This window comes from Erpetoichthys calabaricus, chromosome 12 (genome assembly GCF_900747795.2).
Source record: "Erpetoichthys calabaricus chromosome 12, fErpCal1.3, whole genome shotgun sequence".
Classification (NCBI taxonomy): Eukaryota; Metazoa; Chordata; class Cladistia; order Polypteriformes; family Polypteridae; genus Erpetoichthys; species Erpetoichthys calabaricus.
In genome coordinates this window covers 162,010,246-162,037,519 of record NC_041405.2, presented here as the reverse complement: position 1 = coordinate 162,037,519, position 27,274 = coordinate 162,010,246, and the positions used below count along the sequence as shown (strand labels likewise).

At 46.5% G+C, this 27,274-nt stretch overlaps 1 protein-coding gene across 1 annotated transcript in view; it reads left to right on the top strand.

The window, feature by feature from the left end:
- The first annotated feature begins 6,982 nt into the window (after positions 1-6,982).
- Positions 6,983-27,274, top strand: part of grin3bb (glutamate receptor, ionotropic, N-methyl-D-aspartate 3Bb) — a 173,074-nt gene continuing 152,782 nt past the window's right edge. The window contains exon 1 of the mRNA XM_028816953.2: positions 6,983-7,761. Coding sequence (XP_028672786.2) covers positions 7,306-7,761 — 456 coding nt within the window. The 5' untranslated portion in view covers positions 6,983-7,305. The remainder of the gene's footprint in view (positions 7,762-27,274) is intronic.

Sequence of the window (27,274 nt, the reverse complement as noted above, 5' to 3'; positions counted from 1 at the left end):
GGCGTCCACATGAGCGCGTGTGTAACGAGCACCCGCCGATCCGGGGAGCCTTCACTTGGGGACCGGCGAGCTTTGAGTTGGCGCCCGGTGCTGTCTCGGGGATGCTCGCTTTGTCCTCATCGCCGCCTGGAGTCCCGTGGCGTCTCAGCGGTTACTCGGCCGCCTGCATTATTAATAGTGCGGGTGGCTGAGAGGCTCAAAGCCTCGCTTTTTAAAGTGCCGCCATCTGCCCAGAGATTTATTAGATAAGCTCACATTTGAAAAACGAATGCCAGGGACGGGCACCAAATATCAAGCAGATTTTGATTTATTCATTTATTATTTTTTTCCATTAGCTCCCAAGCAGCCGATGCCAAGTGCAGTGACCAGTGAGGAACTCCGCTGTTTCTTCAAGGTGGGGGTGCGGGGTCATTGGCACCACGTGATCAAGCTTCCCAAAATGTTGCGAAACAGCACGACAGTGTGGCGCAGTGGGTAGTGCCCTGAGGATACAGAAGGTCAGAAGTTGTCCTTGTGGAGTTTGCATGTTCTCCCCATGTTCAAGTGGGTTTCTTCCTACATCATTCAAACAGGCCCTAACAAACCCTCTTCTCAAGAAAGCCCACTCTTAACTCGTCACAAGTATGTAACTACAGACCACTCTTGTCTTCTCTCATTTCAACGTGCCATCAGTAACCGGGTCTCTCCCTTTCTTCCACAGAACAGACTGCTGGATCCTCACCAGTCAGGCCATGCAGTCCACCAAGATGGCTCCACTTATTATTGTCAACATGTTAAAGTGGGCCAGAGGTGCCAACATGTCGTATGTCCTCATCCTGACTTCGACACGGTCAACCACCAGATCCTCTTTGCCACTCTCCTGACCTCAGCATCACTGAGACCACCCACAGGTATTTTGAGTCCTACCTCAGGGGCAGACCCTCAAGTCAAGTCCAGTCAAGTGACTTTATTGTCACACCATCCATATATCCCGGGGACAAGAGTGAGACTAGTAAAGACCTGCACTCTACTGTCTAAAGATAAATAACAGGTGAGTGAATAGAGAGAAAGAAAGAAAGAAAGAAAGAAAGAAAGAAAGAAAGAAAGAAAGAAAGAAAGAAAGAAAGAAAGAAAGAAAGAAAGAAAGAAAGAAAGAAGTCACACGTGTAATAAATGTTCTGCTTAGAAATCAACATCTAGGAGCAGATCCGAGGGCAGGTGGGCAGCACAGAGTCCAGACCACCAAGGGGTAGAAGCTGTTGCAGGACCTGGCAGAGCTGGTTCAAATGGCACTGAAGCAGTGGGACAAAGAGATCACGGGGATGGTGGGCCGTAGGCGCTTTGCAGATTCATGCAGATCCTACTCTGTGTGTCCTTGTGTGGAGAGATGTCATGGGTGCCCCAAGAATTAGTTTCTCTGGTCTTCTCATCTCCTTGTTCCATATGCCCCCCTCCCAGGACTCTACCATCCAGTCACATGGTGCTGTACCTGTCACTCCCTCCAGAGGACCACACAGTGTCAGCTTGTCTCACTCCTATTGCCACCTGGATGAAGGACCACAATGTGTAGCTCAGCCTGGACAAGATGGAGCTCCTTGTTCTCCCAGCTCACCCGTCTCTTCAGCTTTGCTTATTACTGCTAACGCCCACCAAGTCACTGTAGTCACACTTTGGGTGGAGGTCAATGGCCAGCTGTCCCTTACTGTCCTTGTTGCTACAGTCGCTTGGTCTTGCAGATTCACTTCATCCAACCTTCACACGATGAGCCCGTATCTGCCTGAGTGTGCAGCACAAGTCCTGGTCCAGGTTCTGCTGTTGTCACAACACGTGCCTGGGAAGATCATTGGCATGTGTCACCAAGCCACCGCAGATGATTCAGGGGTTCAACCAGCCAAGACAGACTCATGTCACTCCCCTCATGTCACGACATTGGCTCCTTGTAGTCCTCGATGCTCACCTACAGAGCTGTCTATAGATATGGAGACACTTTGGAGGTCCAGTTCTCCTTCTTGACCACCCAAGTCTGCTGATGTATGTCGTCGAGTGACAGCAAATCTCAGTCCGGACTCTTCTTACGTGTTGGATGAGCTGCCCACCTCTGTTTGAACCTTTGACTCCCATGTTGTGTTTGAAGACCCTCTTGCTTGGTGAAGTTCTGTCTGACTGTTATGAGCTCTTAAGAGGAGGAGGAGGAGGAGGAGGAGGAGGAGGAGGAGGAGGAGGAGGAATTGGAACTCCCTTGTATTTTGTTCTTCACTTGTGATGATCAATTTTGTCCTGTCACACTTGTTCCCAATTTCACTCCATTTTGTTGACCTCTTTTGTAAGTCGCTTTGGATAGAAGTGTCTGCTAAGCAGATAAATGGAAATAGAAGTGACTTCTTCCCACATCGCAGAATACCTGCAGGTTACGTTTACTGGTGGGATGGGTGGCCTTGGCCATTACCCACCTGGGATGCCACCTGGATCAAAGGACCTGGGGAGAAAGCATCAGTGAGGCTAATGATACCTGTCCTGGGACACTAGAGGGCATCCCTCCTGGGGCATGCTGGGAGTTGGAGTTTGGTGCAGCCCTTTTGGGTTCTGTGGGGGCCACCAGGGGGAGCTGCAGAGACTTACCTTGAACTTCCATCACGCCTGGGAGTGATTGCAGGTAATGCTAATGAGCCCCTTGGAGCTGGAAGAGGTGGATGAAGCTTGTGAGGGAGAGGAGTGGAGGCAGAGGAAGACGAAGAGAAGAAAAGGACTGTGTTGTGGTACTTATTGGTATTGTGATGCCGTGGTGGGGGGGGGGGGGGGTTAAAGGAAAAAGTGCCTCCCCTCAAAAATAAAAGTTTGCTCTGATAGGTATGTGTGGGGTTAGGGGGGCTGTATGAGCCCTGGTGGTCCACACTGCCCACCCATTCCAAGTTGGGTGAGGGCCTGTATCTTGTTCAATGGCAGCTCCTGTAGACCCTCCATGCCCACCTCTGATGGTGAATTAGCTGACGTGGGTTTCAGGATGCCATACCATACGCTAGGCAGAGGAGTGCCTTTCATTTGTAGCTTTCCTGTCCCCTTGGCTTATTTACACCCGGCACCAGCCTCGTGGGCTCAGATTCCAACAGGCAGCTCATTTCTGTTTGGGTGGAACCAACGTGGCAGGAGACATCTGTTTGAACTTCCGAAACCCGAAAAGCGGAGACTTTACAGGAGAAAAACAAAAACAAACAGGAGTACAAGATACACACAGAAATGAGCAGTCATTGAATTAGGGGGGTGTCGCATCTCCAGGGCTCTTCATCCAAAGTGACTTCCTACATCTGAGATGTGTAGGCCTCCCTCCATTTCTCCCGTTTATCAAATTGGAGCAGAGACAGGTGAAGCGACTCACTCGGGGTCACCCAGTGTCACTAGTGGGATTTGAACCCACAAAGTCCCAAAGCTTTAACCACACATTTCTGTCAGCTTGTTTCTGCTCAGCTCAAATGTCTTCAAGCGTAACCGACTGGCACCTTCGGGCAGATCTGACCACAGCCTGGCCTGTCGTGTTATTAGATGACAACCTGTGACCACCAGAAGAGGCAGGAAGTGGAGCTCTGAGTGACAATGACAGACTGGACAGTGATGTCCGAGTGACAGTCCCTGCATCACACACTGTATGAACTTTCGTGTCGACACTCTGATGATACCCTCAAGGACAGCATTACCTTCCCAACTACCAAGGAGCTCAAAGATCTCCTGAATAAGAAAAAGAAAAGAGCCTTGAAACCCGGTGACAAAAAGGCTCAGCGAGTGCTGAAGAAAAAGCTCAGGAAAGGAAAGGAAACAAACTCAGAAGAACATGAAGGATGTCTGGAATGGACTGGGAATCATCACGGGACTCCAGCAATCCAGGGCTCAGGTGCTTGAAGAGGATGTGGACAAAGCTAAGGTCCTACACCCATTTATAAATAGACGGCCCCTCCGACTGCCACCTTCTACCAATGACCAGTCTCCACACACCCAAACTCTAACTGGAATGGCCAGTGACAAGACCACCCCTGACCACTAATATGAGCTGTCTGTAACTGAAGAGCAAGGAAGGAGATGACTGAGGGGGCTGCACGACCAGATGGAGTCACTCCTCGAGTTCTTAAGGCCTGGGCAGACCAGCTTTGTGGTGTCCTCTGTCACGACGGCTCCAGAAAGTGACACTGCTGTGGTGGAAGACATGCTGCATTGCTCCAGTGCCAACGAAGGCAGGTGACTCTTCACCTTGTGACTACAAACCAGTGGATCTTACATCTCACATCTTCAGATAATATGAGAGGCCAGTCCTGGACTAAGAGTGGACCACCTGGACCCACTGAAGCTTGCCTACTGGACAACGACTGGAGCAGAGGATGCAATTATCAATCTGCCTTCCGGCCATTTCTGTTAGGGGGTCAACTCAGAGCTATGCAGGTGGGTGAGCCTGTGGTTTCCTGGATGATGGACTATCTGTCAGAAAGACCAACAGTTTGTGAGGCTCAAGGACTGTGTGAGAAACTGGAGGACCATAAGGTACAGGCCTGTCTGCTTCACTCTTCGCTCTGTGCACCTCTGACTAGAAACAGAACAGCAGGTCAGATCACTTGAAGACATTCTCAGATGATTCTGGACTTATAGGGGGACCTGATGAGGGGTTAGGGTCAGGGGGAGAACTCTGAGAACTGTCTGCAACTTAACATCAGCAAGCCAAGGAAGTGCCACATTAAACGGCTTCTATGCCAAGTCATTACTCAGGGAGTGTATGTCAAGGTGGTCCTCTCCTACAAGTACTTCGGGGTCCGCATCAATGACAGGCTGGACTGGTCCTGTGACACAGATGATCTACAGAAGAAAGGGTGGAGCAGGCTCTTTTGCTCAGGAGACAGCATTTCTTTAATGTGGGAAATGACATCCTTCACATCTTCAACAACTCTGTGATGGCCAGTGTGGTGTGCCGGGGTGGTCACATCACTTCAAGAGCAGACCACCGAATCAACAAGCTAATTAAAAGAGCAGGCTCAGTTATGGGACACACTCCGGAGGTCATTGCAAAGCAGAGAATGAACAGAAAACGGAGGGCCACTATGAACAATGCTGCACATCCTCTCTCTGACACACCAACAGTGAGGACTTTCAGCCTATGAATCAATCATTAGAAGTGTGTGAGGAAACACGACTGGGGGTCCAGTACACCAGCAGCAGCCTGTCTGTGTAGCGCTGACTGGGACTGGGGCTGCCAGCACAGAACTTTGCTTTCTTTTTGAATTTTCTTCCTTTTAATCATTCTGGCGTGTGTTCAGAAAATATGAATATATAATGTACTTAACATTTATTTACAAATTTATGTATGCAGTTATTTAAAGAGCTTTTATTAAAAGACAGATTTCCTCCTGGGCAGAAATAAAGTTCATTCTATTTAAAATTTGGACATAAAAGATCTCTGGGCAACCTTCACAAAAGGAAATGTGTACCTCAATATCCTGGCTAAAGTGCCCACCACAACCTTGTCTGTTACAGACCCCTAATCAGCCCCTGCCCTTTATTGGCTAACTATCTCTGTCACCCCTTCATCACCTAACAGCTAATGTGTGTTGAGTGTCCTGGGGCAAGAATGGCTGCCGTGGCCCCCACTGTCTGTGTAAAGTGCTTGGAGGGTCTAGAAAAGTGATCTCTATCTATCTATCTATCTATCTATCTATCTATCTATCTATCTATCTATCTATCTATCTATCTATCTATCTATCATATAGCGCCTTTCATCTATCTATCTATCTATCTATCTATCTATCTATCTATCTATCTATCTATCTATCATATAGTGCCTTTCATCTATCTATCTATCTATCTATCTATCTATCTATCTATCTATCTATCTATCTATCTATCATATAGCGCCTTTCACATCTATCTATCTATCTATCATATATAGCGCCTTTCACATCTATCTATCTATCTATCTATCTATCTATCTATCTATCTATCTATCTATCTATCTATCTATCATATAGCGCCTTTCATCTATCTATCTATCTATCTATCTATCTATCTATCTATCTATCTATCTATCTATCTATCTATCTATCTATCTATCTATCTATCTATCATATAGTGCCTTTCATCTATCTATCTATCTATCTATCTATCTATCTATCTATCTATCTATCTATCTATCATATAGTGCCTTTCATCTATCTATCTATCTATCTATCTATCTATCTATCTATCTATCTATCTATCTATCTATCTATCTATCTATCTATCTATCTATCTATCATATAGCGCCTTTCATCTATCTATCTATCTATCTATCTATCTATCTATCTATCTATCTATCTATCTATCTATCTATCTATCTATCTATCTATCTATCTATCTATCTATCTATCTATCATATAGCACCTTTCATCTATCTATCGTCTCTTTACTACCTATCTAGCCATTTATCTGTCAGAATAGTGGATTGAGCTTTGCAGATACCCTCTGTCACCTTTCTCTCCCGGCGGTTCAGCGGTCCGCTCTTCTTCCTCACAAGTCCGGCCTCATAAATGCCAATGCGCTCCTGTGGATTCTGCCCGCATTCCCTTCTGTCGTTTTCCTTTTCTTGCACGTCACACAGACGCACGTCTCGGGGTAACTGGCGATTCTGAATTGTCCCTGAGCCCATGTCTCTGTGCTTGAGGGCTGGCCAATGACCTCAGAGCCCCGACCACCCCAAGCACCACCCTCCAAAGTGTACGCGCGACTGTCCATCTTATTTGTTAAACGTGTTGTCCCGTCTTCCTTGCAACTATCGATTCCTAAAGCTAAACACGCTAGTCTGTCCCCGCCGTGGCGACCCCAAGGTTATTAGTGTCGGGGATGCCTCTGGTGGCGAATCTAGCCGGCCGCGACATCCTGCTAAATGACAAGGCGACAGAAATCGAGCAGTGCGGCGTCTCCGCGCGTGTCTCTCCACCCCCCGAGCGAAGCCGCCTGCAGTCTCCAGTCTAAACTCCTGGCACGACGTGGAGCATCAAGTCGCAGGCAGCAGTCACAGATTCGTCCTCTGCCAACTCCTTCATTTGCGATCCAGAAATGAGGAGCTTTGCTGCGATGTCGCGCGATCCTCCTGCTCGGCACATCTTTGCTGCCCCTTCTGGCCACAGCGCGCAATGAACAACCCAGTGGCTCCAGAGCTCAGCTCGGATGTGCGCGGCTCCTTCCTTCTCTCGCTCGCTAAAGCGTCTTCATGCCCGGTTCGCCCCCATCCATGCCAGGCTCGTGAAAGAGAGAGGAGGGGAGGCAAGCGGGGAAACTTTCTGAAGACATCGCCTGGGGTCCGACGGCGCCGGCAGCATGGGATCGATGGCTTCCAGAATCCTGGCATACATGTACTTGGGACTCAAGATTCTCATCTACACCTGTGTGGACCACGGACACCCCCACCCTCAGCCCTGTCACATCCTGGCACGGATAGGGCACACGGTGCGTCTGGGCGTGCTGTTGCCCAGTCGCCAGCCGGCACGAGTGCACAGCGCCCTGAACCGCGCCCTCAGTGGTCTCGCTCAAACTCGGGAGGGCAGCCTTCTGCCGTACAACCTGAGTCTGGAACTGGTGCCCGGGGAGCCGCTGGACGGAGACCCCGAGACGCTCTTCACCTGCGTGTGCCAGGCCATCGTGGCGCAGGGGGTCTCCGCAGTGCTGGCCTTCCCCCAGGGTTTGGAAGAGCTCATCCAAGTGGATTTTATGTCTGCCTTTTTGGAAGTACCTTTCATTAGCATACTGGAACGCGGGGAAGCCCTGGACACCAAGGTAAGGAGACGACCACCTGACCCGTCGCCGATAAACTTTCGTCCGGGGGTCGGAACTGTTTAAGAGTCCGTTTTTTTCCCCGTGGGTTGCTGGTAAAGTTGAGGGAACTTCAAAGCCTCGTCTTTATTTGCGATAAGTCGCGAGTCTCGGGCGCCGCCGGCAGCGCGCAGTGAAGATCAACCGGCGAAGTGAGCGGCACGGGGGTCCTGGGGGGATTCAAGTCACGCCGCAGCAGGTAGCGCAGCAGCGCCCCGTCACCTGTCTCCTTTCTTTCTTTCTTTCTTTCTTTCTTTCTTTCTTTCTTCTGATTTTTAGCTCGAGCCCTCATGCTGATCAGTCCACTTCTGGGGTCTGCTCGACTCACAGTCGGGGTACACGTGCCATTATTTTCGGGTCTATTGTTAACATCTACAACATTTCGTATGACATTCAGGACTACCCGAGTGGTCTCTAATGTACCCCCCCCCCCCCCCCAATTTGCTGTCTGCTGGCCTACTTGGTGACCAGACGTCCCGTCAACTCTCTTAAAATTCAAGGAGCCAAAGTGGCCTTTCAGAGCGATGCCATGAGGGAGACAAGCAGGACTTTTATTTACAGAGGACATTTTCACACAAACAATTGAACCTTTTAAGGTTTCCAAAAGAACCGAAGTTTCCAGAAAGATCATTATGTATTCTGATTGGTTGGTGACGAGATGATAACATGTGTGTGACATCCCGGCCCAGATGGTCACTGCAGGTTTTCTTGATCGCTCCTGTCCTGCAGGTCATCTTCCAGACATTAAAGATTTTGTCGTTGTCCTGTCGTCCAAGCACTCAAACCCCAAAGGCACAAATTCACATCCAAAGAAGCCCTCTCAGAACGAGATGGGCCCTTGTCAAGCAACGAGGAACCATGAAGTGCCATTAGGGGGCCAGCATTTTTAAGAGTGCAGGATGAGCTGTCTGTGTGTCAGTACTGGGTAGCTGGTGACTTCACTTGGGACTGAGAGACCCCTGAAAGGCTTTAAATGTGGTCAGATTCTGGGGTGTGAAACCAGAGGCCCATCTCAATCTACTCCATGGGGTCTCAATGGCCGTCACAAATAATTGTCCCCTTCCAGTTTGCCTCTTGACTCCAAACATAGGGTGGCTACAGTGACAGAGACGTAGCCCACCTTAATATTGCCAGTATATTCCGTATACTATACACCCCCTGCGGTGGGTTGGCACCCTGCCCGGGATTGGTTCCTGCCTTGTGCCCTGTGTTGGCTGGGATTGGCTCCAGCAGACTCCCGTGACCCTGTGTTCGGATTGAGCAGGTTGGAAAATGGATGGATGGATGGATGGAAAATGGATGGATGGATGGATGGACTATACACCCCACATAGAATATCATGGAAAGGAAACTGGAGCTGTGGAGAAAGAGCTATGGAGGACAGGAGGGAAAAAACAGAATAGCTAAGAATGAAGATGTCCAGAGTGATGGACTTCAAAGGGAGTTGGAGATCATCAGCAGCACAGGATGGAGGGCAGGATGTCGAAATAAACCACAGACTGCAAAACAGGGTGGAAAAACCGCAAAAAAGGAATCAGTTGTGTAGCGGGACTCAAGAATCACCAAAGAGCTGGAGGGGAGGAAAACGGTGAGTGGTCAGGCCAGCACTGGGGGGTCTGAAGGAAACTGAAGACCACAAAAGTGAGATGAATGAGTGGAGCAACAAAGCCTGGTGAGATCAGGAATGGGAGAATCAAGGGGCACAGTTAAAGTTGGGGAAATCATAAAAAGAAAATTCAGGAAAGGGGGTTAAAGTGGGGTGGGCATGACATGTGAGGAGAGGTGGATGAGGAAGAAGAAGAAGGCGACCAGAGAGGAAGTGGATGGACTGTGTGAAGGGGGATCAGACAGGTGAGGTACAGGCAAGAGTGCAGGAGGCTGGTCTGGGATGGTGGAAAAGCTTTAGAAGAAGAACATTTATATATATATATACTGTATATTAGGGTTAGGGTTCAATTGTAATCTCAATAGAATAAAATCTTTAAATCTGAACAGAATCTCATAACCTTCTCTGCACTTCTAAACAACATGGCTGGTTGACTGTTTGTCCCTGTTCAATGATTTTGTGATTGACTGTCTCCTTGTCACACCCACATTTGTCACACCTCATGTATATATGGGGGCTTCCTATACTGGACCAGCCCCCTCCACTCTTGTCTCTTGTACACGTCCTCCCCTGATCCCCCTTTCTCATTTGGATTTGCCTTCACACAGTCCATCCACTTTCTCTTGTGCTCTTTGTCTTTTCCACCATTTCAATGCTTCCATATCTATGGTTCTTCTCCTCACACCTTTCTTTTTATTTCATATATATAAATGTATGTATGTATGTATGTATGTATGTATGTATGTATGTATGTATGTATGTATGTATATAGGTTTGTAACATGGTTGGGTTTATATATACCTATACTTGCTGAGATGATCTTTATATATATATATACTTCCATCCATCCATCCATCCATCCATCCATCCATCCATTGTCCAAGCCTGCCTTATCCTGAGCAGTTTGGCAGGGCAGCTGGAGCCTACCCCAACAACCATGTGTGTGTGCATTCAGGGATTGATCCTGGTCAGGACCCCAGTTCATCACAGGGTGAATACACAAACACACATCCACCCAACACACGTACACACATATTAGGGTACATATAGCATTGCTGATCCATCTAACTAGCATACCACATCTATATACTGTAGGGTGGTCCAGATCTAATGCAACTTTTAATGCAATGCAAAGCAATAATTGCATAGTTAGATCTGGAGCACCCTGTACAGTATATATATATAGTATACATATTTATATAGTACAGTATATATATATATATATATATATATATATATATATATATATATATATATATATATACTGCGGTGGGTTGGCACCCTGCCCGGTATTGGTTCCTGCCTTGTGCCCTGTGTTGGCTGGGATTGGCTCCAGCAGACCCCCGTGACCCTGTGTTCGGATTCAGCGGGTTGGAAAATGGATGGATATATATATATATTAGTATTGCTGCCTCACAATAAAGAGGACCAAGGTTTATATCCGGGGTGTTCCCTTCATGGAGTTCACATGTTCTCCACAGGGTTTCCTCACACTCTGATTAGGTGAACTGTTTCTGACAAACTGGTCCCGACGTGAGTGTGTGTGTTTGTGTGTGTTTGCCCTGCGATGGGCTGGCGTCCTGTCCAGGTGCCGTTCCTGCCTTGTGCCTGTTCTTGCTGGGATAGGCTCCAGCCCAAAGCCCCTGCTCAGGTTTCTGACGTGGGTGGGTTTACGCTTCTGCAGTTTCCTGGCTGGCGAGCCCCTCCATGGATGAGCGGGTTAAGAAGATGAGTGGATGGATGGACGGACGGATTTTCAAACTGCCCTCCTCATAATGATGCCAAGTGTATTCAGGGTTGTCTTCTCGGAGTCCTCCTCGGCTCATTTCGGGACTCGAGCTCTTATCATGTCTGTCTTTCACTTTGCCGCAAGTCCTCCTTTCACAGCAGGTTGAATTTTCATTTTCTTTTGATTTCTTTGCTTTACATATTGTTACTTTTATTTAAATTACATTTCATAACGTTTATGGTGATATGTTTTATATGGGGGGGGGGGGGGGTTAGAGTTTTTATTGTGAGGGCACTTTAAGTGTGGTATATATATACATATATATGTTTTTGATGAAGATATATGATGAATTGAGCACGCGGTGTATATTGCTGAGGTGCGATTCGGATATCGATACATGGGTTTATGTATTTAAGGTCTAGATATTAAAAATCGCACTGATTTTCCCTTTAACCGGCCGGCTTACTCGAACCTAAAGAGTTCGTTTCGTTGTTATTTTAATGACACACTTTAGGTTGATAATAGTATTACACTTCTCACTTACTGTGACCACCTCTCTTTCCTGATCCTCTAAGCCGTGTCAATGGTTCATGTGCTTCACCCCCAGACCCCCACTAACCCGCACTTCTCCAATTCCTTTACGATTTCCCCAAATATTTTCATATTGCAGTTCATCGCTCGTCTTGCAATAGAAAGCGCCTTAAGATCGGGGAATCCCCCCGCCGTGCGTCAGCGTGCCGCCGACATCCGACACTCCTGCCAAGTAGCTGACCGAGGTGAAGCCCCGGCGTTTACCGGCAGCCTTTCACCGGCGAGCGGAGGCACTGCGGGCTGCGTATTCCGATTGTCTGCCTTTGTTCAAGACGAACGCGCGTCCGCCCCGCTAGACACTGGGGGCTCTCTGACTGGAGCGGCGCTTCCTCGTCACTCGACATGTAAATTAGGAAAAAAAAGGTCCGCCGTGTACCAGTACCCCGCATGCGCGGCCGGTTAACGTGCCGTACACCTTTTGAATCAACAGTTTAGGGAGACAAACAAATCACTTTTTAATATGAAACCCTCTTACTGAGAAGACTTCACGTCGGTCGTGTTATTTACAGCAAAGGAAAGATAAAAAAGCAGCCAGACAGCCGACCATCAGTGTCATAAAGGCCACGGGTTGCGTGAAATGTCAGCACTGCGATCGGCCGGGAATCTCTGGGAAGACAACATTTGGATTTCAGTCCACGGTTACCTTCAGCTCTGAACACGACGCCCTGTGCATAGACTGGAGGCCCCAAAGCGAGCATTTAACGAAAACCGGGAAATCTGTGAATGGTACCGTCATTCAGTAGGCCACTTAGTCCAAAATAAGGTCGCGCGGGTTTGGAAATGATGGAGCCTATCCCAGCTAGCAGAGGGAGCAAGGCAGGAATAAACCAAAAACAAAGCGCTAGTCTATCGGGGCAAACACACACGCGCGCATGGGCCGATTTAGTATCACCAGTACACCTAACCTGCATGTGTTTGGACTGGGAAAGGAAACTGGGAGAATATACGGACTCCACGCAGGGATGACCCGTGAAGCGAAACCTGCTCCTCTTTACTGCGAGGCAGCGGCGCTAACACTGCGCCACCCTACCGCTATAAGAACGGTACAGACAATTCATATTTATCTCAGATATGTGAAGGACGCAGTGAAGGACAAAAAGAGAGAGAGAGAGAGAAATCACTGGTGACGTACAAGTGTGACGTGTAAGTACGGATCACGTGGTAATCTCTCACTCGTAGGTGGAGCCAAACCTGACGGCGTGGAGGACTAGGCAGGAACCAAACTGAGGTCGTGTTAGAGCCAATTCACGCTTCAGTGGGGTCCGTTTGGAACAATATCGCTGGCTTCTATTTATGTTAACCGCTTTAATAATAATAATAATAGTAATAATAATAATAATACATGTCACATAGTATGGAAATTCCTTAACAAAAAACGGAATCCACTAAAACACATTAGCACGCAACATAAAACTGCCCTGTGCCCGACGTAGGCAGTAGCAATGGGACTATCTCAGAATACATTTTGGAAATATATATATATATAAACTGCGGTGGGTTGGCATCCTGCCCGGGATTGGTTCCTGCCTTGTGCCCTGTGTTGGCTGGGATTGGCTCCAGCAGACCCCCGTGACCCTGTGTTCGGATTCAGCGGGTTGGATAATGGATGGATGGATATATATAAAAATAAAAAAAAATAATCCATCCACCCATTATCCAACCCGCTATATCCTAACTACAGGGTCACGGGGGTCTGCTGGTGCCAATCCCAGGCAATACAGGGCGCAATGCAGGAAACAAACCCCGGGCAGGGTGCCAGCCCACCGCAGGGCACACACACCAAGCACACACAATGCACCAATGCACCTAACACAGTCTTTGGACTGTGGGAGGAAACCCACGCAGACACGGGGAGAACTCAATAATAATAATAATAATAATAATAATGGATGGATGAATAATTGTAATTCATTGTATTTCTATAGCGCCTTTCCCATGCCCAAAGTGCTTTCAGATTACTTTATTTTCCTGCGTGTTTAAACAATTCTACCAATCCTTATGTGTATTAATTTTGCATGTAGTCATTTTTAAAAAGTATAGTTGCATTTTTTAAACATTTTATTGAATTTATTAAAAGCAAGCAATATTCCATACCAGCAAGTCAAACTAAGTTCAAATCAAATCAACTCCCCCGTGAGTAAGAGAGCTAGGCCAGCGGACAGAGTGAAGTATATTCAGAGTATTGTTGCATTTTACTTCTTGACAACAATAGAAACAGAACAGCTAATTTTAAACCGCGACATCGTTACTATGAACACGGACAGAAAGCTAATAAGATTTTAGCTCAAAGAATCCACAAGCAGGACGTTCGCAGTGCAATACCAGAAATTACCAACACAGACGGAGACAGAAAAAGAAGTTTTGCATTTTACCTGAGAACTTGTCCCAGCACTCTGCGAAAGGCGCTATATAAAGACAACCCGAGTTGAGTTGAATTAAGCCCACCTATGAAGGGAGGCTGCGCAGTGCGCAAGTTATCAGCCATATGCATGCTAGCGCTGCCCACGTGGTCACAGCTCTTCCAGTGATCCATATAGCGCCTTTGTAAACGTCACTAGACTCAACAATGCGCGTGTGTGACATTTTAAACACTCAGCACACTCTCACCGGGGGTGTCGGGGGTTGGCAGAGTGATAACAGTTACGACCGATGACACAATATGGTCGCGATGGACACCCATCCAAATGATGGTATGGGGGCCTGAAAGCCTGTTCTGGCAGCACAGGGGTCAAGGCAGCAGCTAACCCTGATAGAGGTGGCGGCCCACGCTGGAGCTCACCGAGCCATTGTTACTGATTTGTAGGTTTTGTTTTTTCTTGTCGTTATAATGTAGGTCCCCATACACAGAGTCGCCCGTCACAAAGGACTTTAAATGCCCTTACACGACGGGCAGTGTGGCGTATACTGGTTAAGCTTTGGATTACAAACCCCGAGGTTGTGGGTTCAGAGCCTACTACTGAGTGACCCCACTAATCGTATCTCAAAGGTGCCAGCTAAGAAAATAAATAATCACAGAAAAGAAAGGAAATGGCGGCGCAGTTTAGATGCGCCCAGCGTTTACAACAAATCAAGTAATCGTTAGCGGAAAAGATGAGTTGAATGTGAAAGAAACCCGACGCATCCACGGGAAGGGCAAGCAGCAACCTGGCAGGGCATTCAAACCCATGACGCTGCATGTGCCAGGCGGTAGCGATAACCACAGAGTCAGCCTGGCAGAGGTCTGCTGCTTTACCTGTCCTTAAGTAATCGGGACAGATGACAAATTCCCAGAACTCAACTACATGCTGGAATTGGTGGTTTCAGCTGGCTGGACAAACGAGGGTCTTCTCAAAATGCGACCGATTAAAGGACAATTTGACCAAACTGGCACCTAAAGCGCATTGCTGAAAACGGCTTAAGTTTAAATGTGACTTGAATTCGATTAGAGTTCGTTTGGCACCATTTCAGGTGTTCCAGTGAATCAGCGCTTTCGCACAGATTGCAGCGCGTCCCCTGCGCACGTCGCCTCGGCTGTCCCTTTGCTCCTTCGCTTTGTATTTCGCTAATGACTTTGCTTTAATTGCCGAGTGTCATCCAAGTCTATAAAAAGTGCCGCAGCTCCTGCCATGAAGTGCACTGATCCCAAACCCACCGGCTTCTCTCCGTAGGTGGGATTGGCACTCGCCAGCTGGAAGGGGTCGTCACAATTCAGCTGTGCCCGCTTTGAATATAATAAAAAGTGCCGATTGAACCCAACGACCCAAACCCCCCCTCCAAATGACCGTGGCGTTGAAGCGGCGTGCACGATCCACTGGAGTTACTGGTGGGATTTCGGTACAACCAGCGCTTTCAATCACTGGGTGGTCCTTAAAGAAACGCCGACATGGCGGGGGCGTATGAGTGCATCCCGTTTACACCGCCGTTACACACCCACTCGTCCAGTCGCCACCAGGCATCGCGGCGCAGAGACCTGCCCGGTCCGGGGGGCTTCATCCTGAAACCTAAAGGTGCCAAAGCGGGCTGTAGTGCAGGGGTCGGCAACCTTTCAGCAGTGTCGTGCCGAACTTATGTCACAATGTAATTCCGCGTGCCGACATAATTCTACCAATTTTGTTAGATATAGTACCGATATTGGTCCGGTTATAATGGGCTTCAAACTATATACTTATAATATAAGACCTACATAACCACATCTTGCTCATTCAATATTTTAAAATACAGAGGACTGTATGTGAAAAGATTTTTTTGTCTTTCATGAGTCATTTTAGGGCAGTATATTACTTAATAATAACAAGACGTTTGTTTTAACGTTTCACGGCCGGCACTGAACACATGGTTACCATTTACATGTCAGACGCATGCGCAGAACGCAGGTCAAGGCGCGAATCCGTGCGCTGTCATTAAAATATAATTTTTTTTAACTATATTTCAATTCAATCAGAGTGCCATTGAAAATCGTTCTGTGTACCACTCTGGGCACACGTGCTGTAGGTTGCCGACCCGTGCCATATAGGGCAACCAACACTGTAAAAAGCAATTCAAGGGACTTCTAACCATCACTTAAGCAAATGCATGCTATTAGGTTAAAAATTCAAGTTCAATGATTGTATTAAATATTTTAATTTGAAAACATTATTTAATGTGTTGACGTGAAAGAATTGTATGCGTTCACGAACGTACAAATCGGTTTACGACCAAAACGTTCGCCAAACTTTTGCCTCGGTTCACGACCACACACTCGGTATACGAACAAGCCAGGTTCCCTTTCGGTTTGTACATGTTCAGTCTCTCCCTGTGCAGCGAGCAAGAGAGAGAGAGCGAGAGCGCACGACACACACGCACACACACACACACAGGAGCACGAGAGAGGCGCAGAAACACAGGAGCGCGCTAGAGAGACACACACACACACACACAGGCGCTCCAGGCTCGCAAAAGAGAGAGAGAGAGAGAGAGAGAGAGAGAGGGAGGGACGCATAAGGTAGAGAAGGCTTGTTTTTGTTTTCAGTTCTGTTTACAGCGATCGGTTCCTAGCATGCATTGTTGCAATGTTACTTTTCTTGTTGGTTTATTAAATTACGGATTTTTCAAATGTAAATTTTTCCCCTGTGCTTAAAACTCATTAAAAAAAAGTGTTTTTAGCGAGCGGTTCCTAGCACTATAGCGTGAACTATTGCAGTGTTAGTTTTCTCTGTTGTTCAAGGTTTTTACATTTAGTTTACTATTACGCTGTGCATTCTATGGTACATGCTTAAAAATTAAAAAAAAAATATATATTTACATACAGACGGTCTGGAACGGATTAATTGTATTTACATACAATCCTATGGGGGAAATTGCTTCGGTTCACGACCAAATCGGTTTACGACCAGAGTTTTGGAACGAATTATGGTCGTGAGCCAAGGTTCCACTGTACTTTAGCTTAGACTTGCAAGTAATCTAAACTCAAATTCCTTTTTTCATTTATTGAAATACAAAACTGAAGTTGGTCCAACCTAATCTAACGCTATGGCTACTTAATTTCTCTGCTTCATGAGTGTGAAACTCCTGCCACCGTTGCTGTGACAAGATGGTAACGCCAAGTGAAACAAACAACTACGGTGAGTGACAGAACGGATATTTTAGTGATAGAGGAGCAATATCAAGCTAATAATTATTTACATTGCTCTAATATAATAAATATCATTTACTTATTTTGCAGGTTGAATAGCTCTAGTGAAATTTAGTGCCGTCCATCTTATCATATTTTCTCAACATCACTTTTTTGTTCCAGCCGCTAATGATTTCTCACGTGCGTTTGTGTGTTGGTTAAGGATTTTAGACACAGTATTGCTTTACTGGATGTAAGCCTGATGGCATATTGAGAAGATACTTCATTAATTCTAATAATCTTTCTTTGACTTTAATTATTTTCCAGCTGTAAGGTTTAGAGTACACTCCGAAGCTGTAATGTAAAATGTTTTTCTTGCAATAGAAGTCAGGTTTGACATATTTGCCAATTGAATATTACATTGAGGCCTACATGTTTGCTGCTGTAGTTTGGCTCTTTGTTAGACAAAGTTTTTGAAAGTTGCTGAAAAATGTAAGTAAAAAAAAGTACATTTTGCCACACTTCCATTCTTTAAGTGGCTGTAGTTTTAATAATTTAACAAGTAATTAAACTTGATAAAGCTTAAAATTATAGGCAGAAAACAGTAGTTACACCAACTTCATTTTTACATCATCACAACTTTACAATATATTAATAATTAAGTATTTAGTTTAGAACTTAAAGGTGTCTTTAAAAATGTAACATAAATTAGTAGGGACAACTTCATTTTTATGTGCAGTGAATTTAAAAGGTTGTGTGTATCCTATAATTGTTGAAGTAGATGGTACTTAAAACCTTTTCCAGTTACTCAAACTTGTGGGTTGGTTCTCCGTAATTTTAACCAGAACTTGTAGTAGTAACTCAAAAAGCTCGATGCAGAGCATCGCATTCGTTTTTTTTTTGTTGGCCCAAAACAATTGTTTTTAGAGTGCAGCCATCTGCAGGAAGGTTCCTCACAAAGCCTTCGTTTCTTTAGCTCTTAACAGGCCCCATCACTGCCCCCCGCAGAGACGACACCAGACTGGGGGAGTCCCAGGGTCTTCCCGATTTTACCCTCACCCAGACCTGCGTGGTCGCCTGCTAGACATTCGGGGTTTCTGTCTTTGAACCTTTCTGAAGCCTGGAGAGCCGACGTCTCATGTAGAAGGAGCCCCCACGGCATCCTAGGCCCCGGGGCAAAGTAGAGCACTGGGCCCCCTGTTTTGATAGCTAAACAGAAACATACATAGGCATCAGAAAAAAATGTGGGCCCCCCCGGGCAACTGCCCAGCATGCCCGTGTGTTAAGATGGCCCTGCCCCACAGAATGACACGTTTCAAGGATGAGTGGCACAGCCGAGTAAAGAACCATCTGAGGACACGAGGAGTGTGAGGAGTTGCTGCAGCAACCTGGGGTGGCATGGTGGTGCAGCACACGGTGGTATTTGTGCCCTGGCTTTGTGGCATTGGCACGGGTTCGCTATGATGTTGTGTTCTTTTTGCTGCTAGGAAGTCATTTTTGTTGGTGGTTATTGTTGGCCATTTTGCTTAATGAAGGTGTCAGCTGTTAATGTCATCTTATATTTGATACCCAATGCCATGTTGTAGACGTTCCTTCCCTGCACCTTGTCACTTGGCCCTATCATCGTGCCCCTTGGCTCCTCATATCAGTGCTACCCAACCCTCCCTCCAGAGGACTCCATGGTCTCAGAGAATCTTCATGGATGGAGCACCTCAGTCAGACAAAGACGGACCTCCTTGTCATCCCAGCTTGGCCATTCAGCAGCCCGACTCTGTCGCTAACACCTGCCTAGATGACCAGCTGTCCTTCAGGGGCTATGTTGCTGTTGTCTCTCTGACGTGCAGGTGACATCCACAAGGTGGAGTATGAAGCACAAGTTCTGCCGTGGGCTCTGGTTGTGTCATATGTGGACCATCTGCTAGTGGGAGCACCAGTATGTGTCACCAAAACATGCAATGACATGTGAGGTGGGCACATGTCACTCCTGTGTCACCCCTCTCTTCAGATTGGCTCCCTGTAGCAGCACCCATTCACTTCAAAGTCTTGATGCTGGCCTACAGAGTGGTCAGTGGGTCAGCACCTGCGTATATGGAGACCCCTCGGAGGGCCTTCCTCCCACTCAGGTCTGCTGTTGCACAGTGTCCGGTGATGCCCCCTCACATCTCACTCCAGACTCTGACCAGCTGGTGGAACGAGCAGCCCACCTCCATCTGTAATTCAGACCTCCTCAGTGCGTTGAAGAAGCGTTTGAAGACCCTCTGGTTGATCAAAACTCTTTGAGGTTTTTGTAACTCGCTGTTATTTTGTTGTGAGCTCTTCACTGATGATGATCAGTTTTGTCACCTTGTCCTGTCACACTTGTTCCCAAGCAGTACCTCAGACAGATGTTTACCCCGATTATGTTCACGTCATTTGTAAGTCGCTTTGGATAAACTAATCAAATGTATGGAAATTGATATGTAATGAAAGCGGCACCCCTTTGCTCCTACAGTATGTGACGTCTGGTGGTGACAGTGATGATGTCACCGCACTGCTACAATGTCAGACACCCCCCCCAGTCTAAAACAGAAGGACCTTTTGTTCGTCAGAACATTTTTTGCTTCTTCCGTTGTGTTTCCCCCCCTCAGCTTTCCTTCTATACGTGCATTTTGGTCTTTGTGGATTATTGAGGTTTACATGAATTTTATTATTGGTCTAATTTTGTATTTTATGTCAGTTCAGTTTGTTTAATAGTTTCTATGTGCTTAAGTGAGTCATGATGGTCGATTCATGAATGATTTGTTCTGTTTGGCAAATCATGGGAATCGATTAACGAGCACAAGAGAATTGTGAGCTGCTAAAGTGCACGCGTTACGTCATTAGCCTCGCTCATTTATCTATTTTATTTATTTTTTTATGATTTTATTAAAATCAAATAACATTCCATCCAAATAACTCACATTTTACAAATCAGCGCCCACCCCTGAGCCTCTCTCGTTTAGACATTTAAAGCACACGTGTGAGTACGGCCATCTGATCAGTGGTCCTCATTCACTGCACTTATGAATCTAAATCTTCATTGGCCAGCCTCTCGTTCTTCATACTGTAAAGAGGGCAAAACGAAGATGAAGAGTTGGGGGCGACACCGTGACCCTAGATATCATAAAGGCAATGCAGCATTCTGGTGAAGAGAAACTAAAGACGCGAGTCTTAGACCAGACTGAGATTATCTAAGACTGAGACACTAGATGGGCGTGTCCAGGGGCGGGCACTGGGAGTGACATCAGAGGGGGTGGGGTTGTCAATCATCCAGTCTGTAGAGGGAGAAAGAGTAGAGATGTTAGAATACAGCGCCACCCTGTGGATTGGTGAGGAATTACCAGCACCCGAGTCTTTAAGCCGTCCCCAAGGCACACATCTGTGACAATACAAACACGATATGCGAACAACACGTTTACAGTCGAGTGCTTTAACCATTGGTTTAGTAAAATCCAGCATTGGAATTGTTTTAAACGGAATATATAAACCAAATATCCATCCATCCATCAATTATCCAACCCGCTATATCCTAACTACAGGGTCACTGGGGTCTGCTGGATCCAACACAGGGTGCAAGGCAGGAAAGAAACCCCAGGCAGGGCACCAGCCCACCGCAGGGCACACACACGCACACACACCCACACATATAAACCAAATATTAAACTAAAATGTTTATGTCTCTTTGTAAATGCAATAAATTAGTCATACAAAGCTGACCCTTATAAAAATGTTATTCCAATTTTTACTAATGATTTGCTTTCAACTTTACTTTAACACACACCTCTTACAGCTCATTAAACGCATCAGACAACAACAACAACAACAACAACATTTATTTGTATAGCACATTTCCATCCATCCATCCATTTTCCAACCCGCTGAATCTGAACACGGGGTCACGGGAGTCTGCTGGAGCCAATCCCAGCCAACACAGGGCACAAGGCAGGAAACAATCCTGGCAGGGTGCTAACCCACCACAGGACACACACAAACACACCCACACACCAAGCACACAGTAGGGCCAATTTAGAATCGCCAATCCACCTAACCTGCATGTCTTTGGACTGTGGGAGGAAACCGGAGCGCCCGGAGGAAACCCACGCAGACACGGGGAGCATTCTACCTAACATAAATGAAATAGTCCTCTTTGTATTTAGGGTTCTCATGGAAGGACTTGATGATGTCACATCACATGCATCACTCACTAGTCATTACCCGAGGACGACTCACACAATTCTCATTCATTTGATTTGTGAGCCGAGTCTTTACTTGGGAACGAATCACACAGCTCTCTGTTTTGAACTGGAGATGTGAATCAGGGGTACAGAAGGGTTAACTTGAACTCTTAACTGGCTGGGTCAGGCCACCTTTGTCTGCTGGGAAAGGCTTCACCCCAATGGGGCTCAAACGCAACTCCAGTGGCCTGCTTCAGGCCTAGCAGAACCAAAGGGGAATAAAACCTTACAATAAAAGTCCTAAAAGACATCAGAAAACCCCTCATGTGTCACCGAGAACCTCAGCTTGTATTTGAAAGCACAACAAAACAAACTTTATAAAATGAAGGATTTATGGACAAAAAGTAAGTAACTATGGCTCCACAGAAAATGGGTTCCCTAAATAGTAGTCCCAGGTTGAAATCCAGGAAACAAATCCGTAGACAAAGCAAGGAAATCAGAAACCAGAAAATCCAACAATGAAGAAGATGCCACCAAAAACCAAAACTCACCTGCTGACTCCTGCCTGTGGCTCGAATATAAAGCCAATGGGAGGAGCCAGCAGCTGTGACATCAGCATAGCCCGCCTCTTGGAGAACCACCCACAAAACACAAGGAACACATGCAGACCTAAACAGACAGTAACATAATTAACCAATCATAAGCAGGATCGACAGAACAAAACACAAAAATAATACAAAATAAATCCTAAAATTCACAAGAATTCAGACCGTTACATAACATTCTCGTTCACATCATTCAAGAACTGAATCATTACTCAAGAACAAGTCACATGATTCTTGTTCAGTTCATCCATGAAATAAATCATCGCTCAAGAATGAGTTTCTGCTTCATTTGACTCACACACAAGTCACATGATTCTCGGTCATTTGATTTCTGAACTGTCATTACCCGAGGACGAGTCACACAATTCTTGTGCATTGATTCACAAGCCAAGTCACTTAATTATTACCCGAGAACGAGTTGCACAGCTCTTGTTCACTTAATGGTTCTTGATTTCCGTATCTTAATTTTAATTAAGTGGTGGCTTTGAGGGTTAGGGATCTGCACTGGCAATTGGACGGTTGTTGGTTCGAATCCCGTAAATGCCAATAGGGACTCTGCTCTGTTGGGCCCTTAACCTTCAATTGCTGAGCGCTTTGAGTAGTGAGGAAAGCACTATATAAATGCAAAGAATTATTATTCATTATTAATTCACTATTTTGTCATTCTTTGCGCTTTCAAAGAGGTTTATATCATACGGTATTATATGAATTACCAGCATGTATAGTACATAATTTAATAAATATTATATTTTAATTAAATAAATAATTAATTATTTGATTTATTCATATAGGGACCCCCAATAATATATATATATATATATATATATATATATATATATATATATATATATATATATATATATATATATGGTTGAAATAGTTACTGTCAAATAATGCAAAGAGTATGTGACACGTGTTTTGCCCTCATTCTGGGCTCATCAGGCGTACACACTCACTGCACTCCCTCTCGGGAATCGAACCTCGGACATCAGCGCCAGAGGCGATGCCCCTAACGTTGCGCCACGGCGTGTGGTTCGTTTATTTGACAGCATGTAGATCGGGGTAATTACATTCACGGCATTCGTAGTCTGTGTCACAATCTGATTGTATGGGTGGTTACCTACCAGGTAACGCTTGTGGTTGGTCAGCAAGTCGGCTAACATCCGCCACGGTGCCCTCTTTCACCACATGCTGTCAAATAAACGAACCACACGCCGTGGCGCAACGTTAGGGGCTTCGCCTCTGGCGCCGAGGTTCGATTCCCGAGAGGGAGTGCAGTGAGTGTGTACGCCTGATGAGCCCAGAATTAGGGCGAAACACGTGTCACGTACTCTTTGCATTATTTGACAGTAAAACTATTTCAACCATTCCATGATCTGCTTCTCGCAACTGAAAGAGGGCACCGTGGCAGATGTTAGTCGACTTGCTGACCAACCACAAGCATTACCTGGTAGGTAACCACCCATACAATCAGATTGTGACACAGACTATGAATGCCATGAATATATATATATATATATATATTTTGAATGGATGAATCAAACAAATCAAATGAACTGATTCACTTAATCGAGCAATTTGAAAGAATTCAAATCAGTAAAGTGAAAGGAAACGCCCATCACTTTTACTTTGTGGGTGGACCCCCCAAGAGGCGGGGCTACTAAGACCTCACCTCAGGGAACTGCCTCCAGCTGGCCCTGAAATGCATGCTGGGAAAGTGAGTTCCTTGTGGTTTGTTTGAATGCACTGGAGTGAAGTGTCGTCTTGTCTCTCAGGATTTATGGTTTTGGTTTTTAATCTTTTTGACTGAATTAAGGATAACAATTTGGATTTTGTATTTGGGACTTTATTTTTTGCCTTTTGAAAATAAAAGCCTTCTGTTTTTTAAACAACTTTATTTTGGGATTGCCTATCAGACAGAGTTTTTTTTAAATGGTAGAGCTGAGGTGTAGCCCCCCCATTAGGATTCAGGCAAGGAGGCCAGCTTGACCCCCAACCACTTCTATGCAGGCTTCAGCCTGTCCAGGCCCAAAATGGGGAAAGTTACTTACCCCGTGTAGTTTAGTTGTGTCTACAAAATTTGAATCTCTGTTTTTGGTAGAGAAACTGAGTAAGGAATATTCAAAGTCAATGGTGTCGATGAGTGAGCAACTCCGGGCGAAGAAAAGAAATAAAAATCTCGTGTCACGTGATCCACTTCTCCGCTATCCATTCTGATGGTCAAACGTGTCAAACGAGAGCCTTTTCTGCTAAGTTACTGTTAACAGGTGGCGCTCATAATAAACTCCCACAAGGCCGTGTGTTTGATTGTAAGATCTGCCTCCCCCCTAATTCACTGGTCAAGAGTCCTCCCTTTAATTTAAACGCAAGGCATTGTGGGGACGACGTCTCTCCAGGAAGTAACCATTAAAAACGTTTTAGCAAAAATAATGAACACATTTTACACCTTTTGGAATGGAGGCCCGTTATAAAGACAGCACGCCATTCCCAGCAGCCTCTCTGGCCAGCGCCATCTCCCCTCATTCACCTCTTCTGTATGCTGGACTGCGCTCTGCTCTGGGGTCTGCTCACGTCTGTTGTGGTGGTCTCGTCCTCTTCCCCACCTCTCTGCTGTTTAATCATTGTGTCCCTTACTTGTCCTTGATGCTTCCAGGTGCCCTGCTGTAATGTTTGTTGGGACGGGGGGGGGGGGCAGCAGGGGTGGATGCGGGGTACATGGGATCAGATTTTTCCTAAGGTGCTCAACGCAACTTTTTATCTACGTAGCAAAATCTTTTATGTTGGGTTTGGTGAAATCGTCTCGGTGCCCGGGGCCCCCTGGGCCCTGAGTGTCCTGCCATACCTGCGCTCAGGTGTGCACAGCCTCAGCTGTTCAGCCTGTCACACTGTCAAACAGCACATCCCTTGCTTGTCCATCACGTGAAGTCATCTCCTTCTTCTGCCACCCTCCAATGTCACTCTGAACTTCCATTGCTTTCACCATGCTATTCTGTTGTGCCAGCATCTCCACCTCATACCCCTCATTTAGCAACTCAACTCTGTAAGCAGATGCAAGTCAGGGTCATTCCAGAGATTCACCAGAGGCCACGTACCCTTGGGTGGTCTTTGGGTGCTGAGCCGTCTCTCTCTCTCTCTCTCTCTCTCTCACACACCCACATATCCTTTGCTTGGCCCCACCTCTTCTGACAGGTCTCTCTCCTCTGGCTCCACCCATTCTCAAAGCCTCACTCACTCTCTCTGTCACTTAAGCTCCACCCTTCTCACAAAATCTCTTTCTCTCCCAGACTCCACCCCTTTTACAGCATGTCTTCTCAGCCCCGCCCCTTTTCACAGTCTCTCTCTCTCTCTCTCAAACACCCAAACACATCCCTTGAATAGCTTTACAGGATGGCCCCGCCTCTTCTGACAACATCTCTTTTACAGGTCCCGCCCCTTCTGAGGAGAACCGGGTCCCAGACTCCACCCTTTCTCACAGCGTCTCTCTGTCTGTCTCTCAGACGCACCCCTTGCATAGCTTTACCTTTCCATTTACTTATTTTTTGGTGGACGCCTTTATCCAAGGTGACTTACAACATTTATCATACACTTGGTTCCATTTCTTTTGGTTAACCAACTGGAGCCCAAGCAGGTCAAGTGACTTGCTGAGGGTCACATCGTGTCCCTGTGTCCAGCTTTACAAGATGGCCCCTGACAACATCTCTTTCACAGGTCCTGCCCTTTCTGACAGGGTGTGGTTCCCAGACCCCACCCTTTCTCAAAGTCTCTCTCTCTCTCTCTCTCTCTCTCCCACCCTCTCCCAGACTCCACCCTCTGTGACAGCACCATCAAACGTCTTATCCCAGAGTCCACCCCTTGTGACAGTACCATCAAGTGTCCTCTCCCAGACTCCGCCCCTTGTGACATCACCATCAAATGTCCTCTCCCAGACTCCGCCCCCTGTAACATCACCATCAAAGTCCTCTCCCAGACTCCACCCCCTGTGACAGCACCTTCAAAGTCCTCTCCCAGACTCCGCCCCCTGTAACATCACCATCAAAGTCCTCTCCCAGACTCCGCCTGTCTGTGACAGCACCATCAAACATCTTCTCCCAGACTCCACCCCCTGTGACAGCACCATCAAACGTCTTCTCCCAGACTCCGCCCCTTGTGACAGCACCATCTAATGTCTTCTCCCAGACTCCGCCCCCTGTGACAGCACCATCAAACATCTTCTCCCAGACTCCGCCCCTGTGACAGCACCATCACATGTCTTCTCCCAGACTCCGCCCCCTTTCACAGCACCATCAAACATCCTGCGTATTTCCTTCTCAAATTTCGGGCTTCCTGTCTTACTGTTTTCTCTCTGACTTTGAGTTCTGTTTAGTGATTTGACTTTGGTGTTAAAGTGTCTGTCATTAAGGTCTCGACTCGTTTGTGGCTTCGATGACATTTCATCTCCTGCTCCTCTTCTTGCTTTTTTAAGAGAGTTCTCTGCTACTACAGGATGGCCAGAGGCCGTGACCTGTGATGTCATGGGGTCAGCAGCGTAAAGATCTCGAGGGACCTGAGTTTGGATTAAACTCAAAGACGTTTTGACGGTGGTGACTTTTTTCATGTTTGGTGGTCTGATATTTCCTGCTGTGTTTTGCTTTCCTGTCTGATTTTTCGTTTCGATTCTCAGCTTTGTTGAAAGACACGACGGACTTTTACTTCTCGACTCTCCTTTCGCGTCTCCATCTTCAGGTCGCTGTCTTCTTCCATGTTTGTTTCGTGGCCAACTTCACACCAAGATCGATGAAGTGGAGGACGATGCCTCATTTGTCCTTCTTCTGAAGATGTCACACTTAAAGGTTACGCCCAGGATGGCCGCCTTTCCTTCCATTCCTTCCATTTTCCTCCATCTGTTTGGCCTTTTTGCCGTCACTAGAAGCCTTGTGGCACATTAGCATGTCCCCCGTCCTCGGCAGAAAGCCACAGGTAGACGTGGCCCCAGCATGGACCCCCATTGCCAGGATGGCTGTGCCTTCCCGCTGTCACCAACGCTGCGTGTGGCTTTCATTTCGTCTTTTCCGCCTCAATAATTTTAATGCGTCTTCAGCTCGTGTCGTGCATTTTTAGTGATTACAGATTAGAACCAAGACCCCCCCACCAGTGCTGCCCCACCACCCCTGAAAAGACTTCCAGTGTGTGACGTCTTGAGGATCT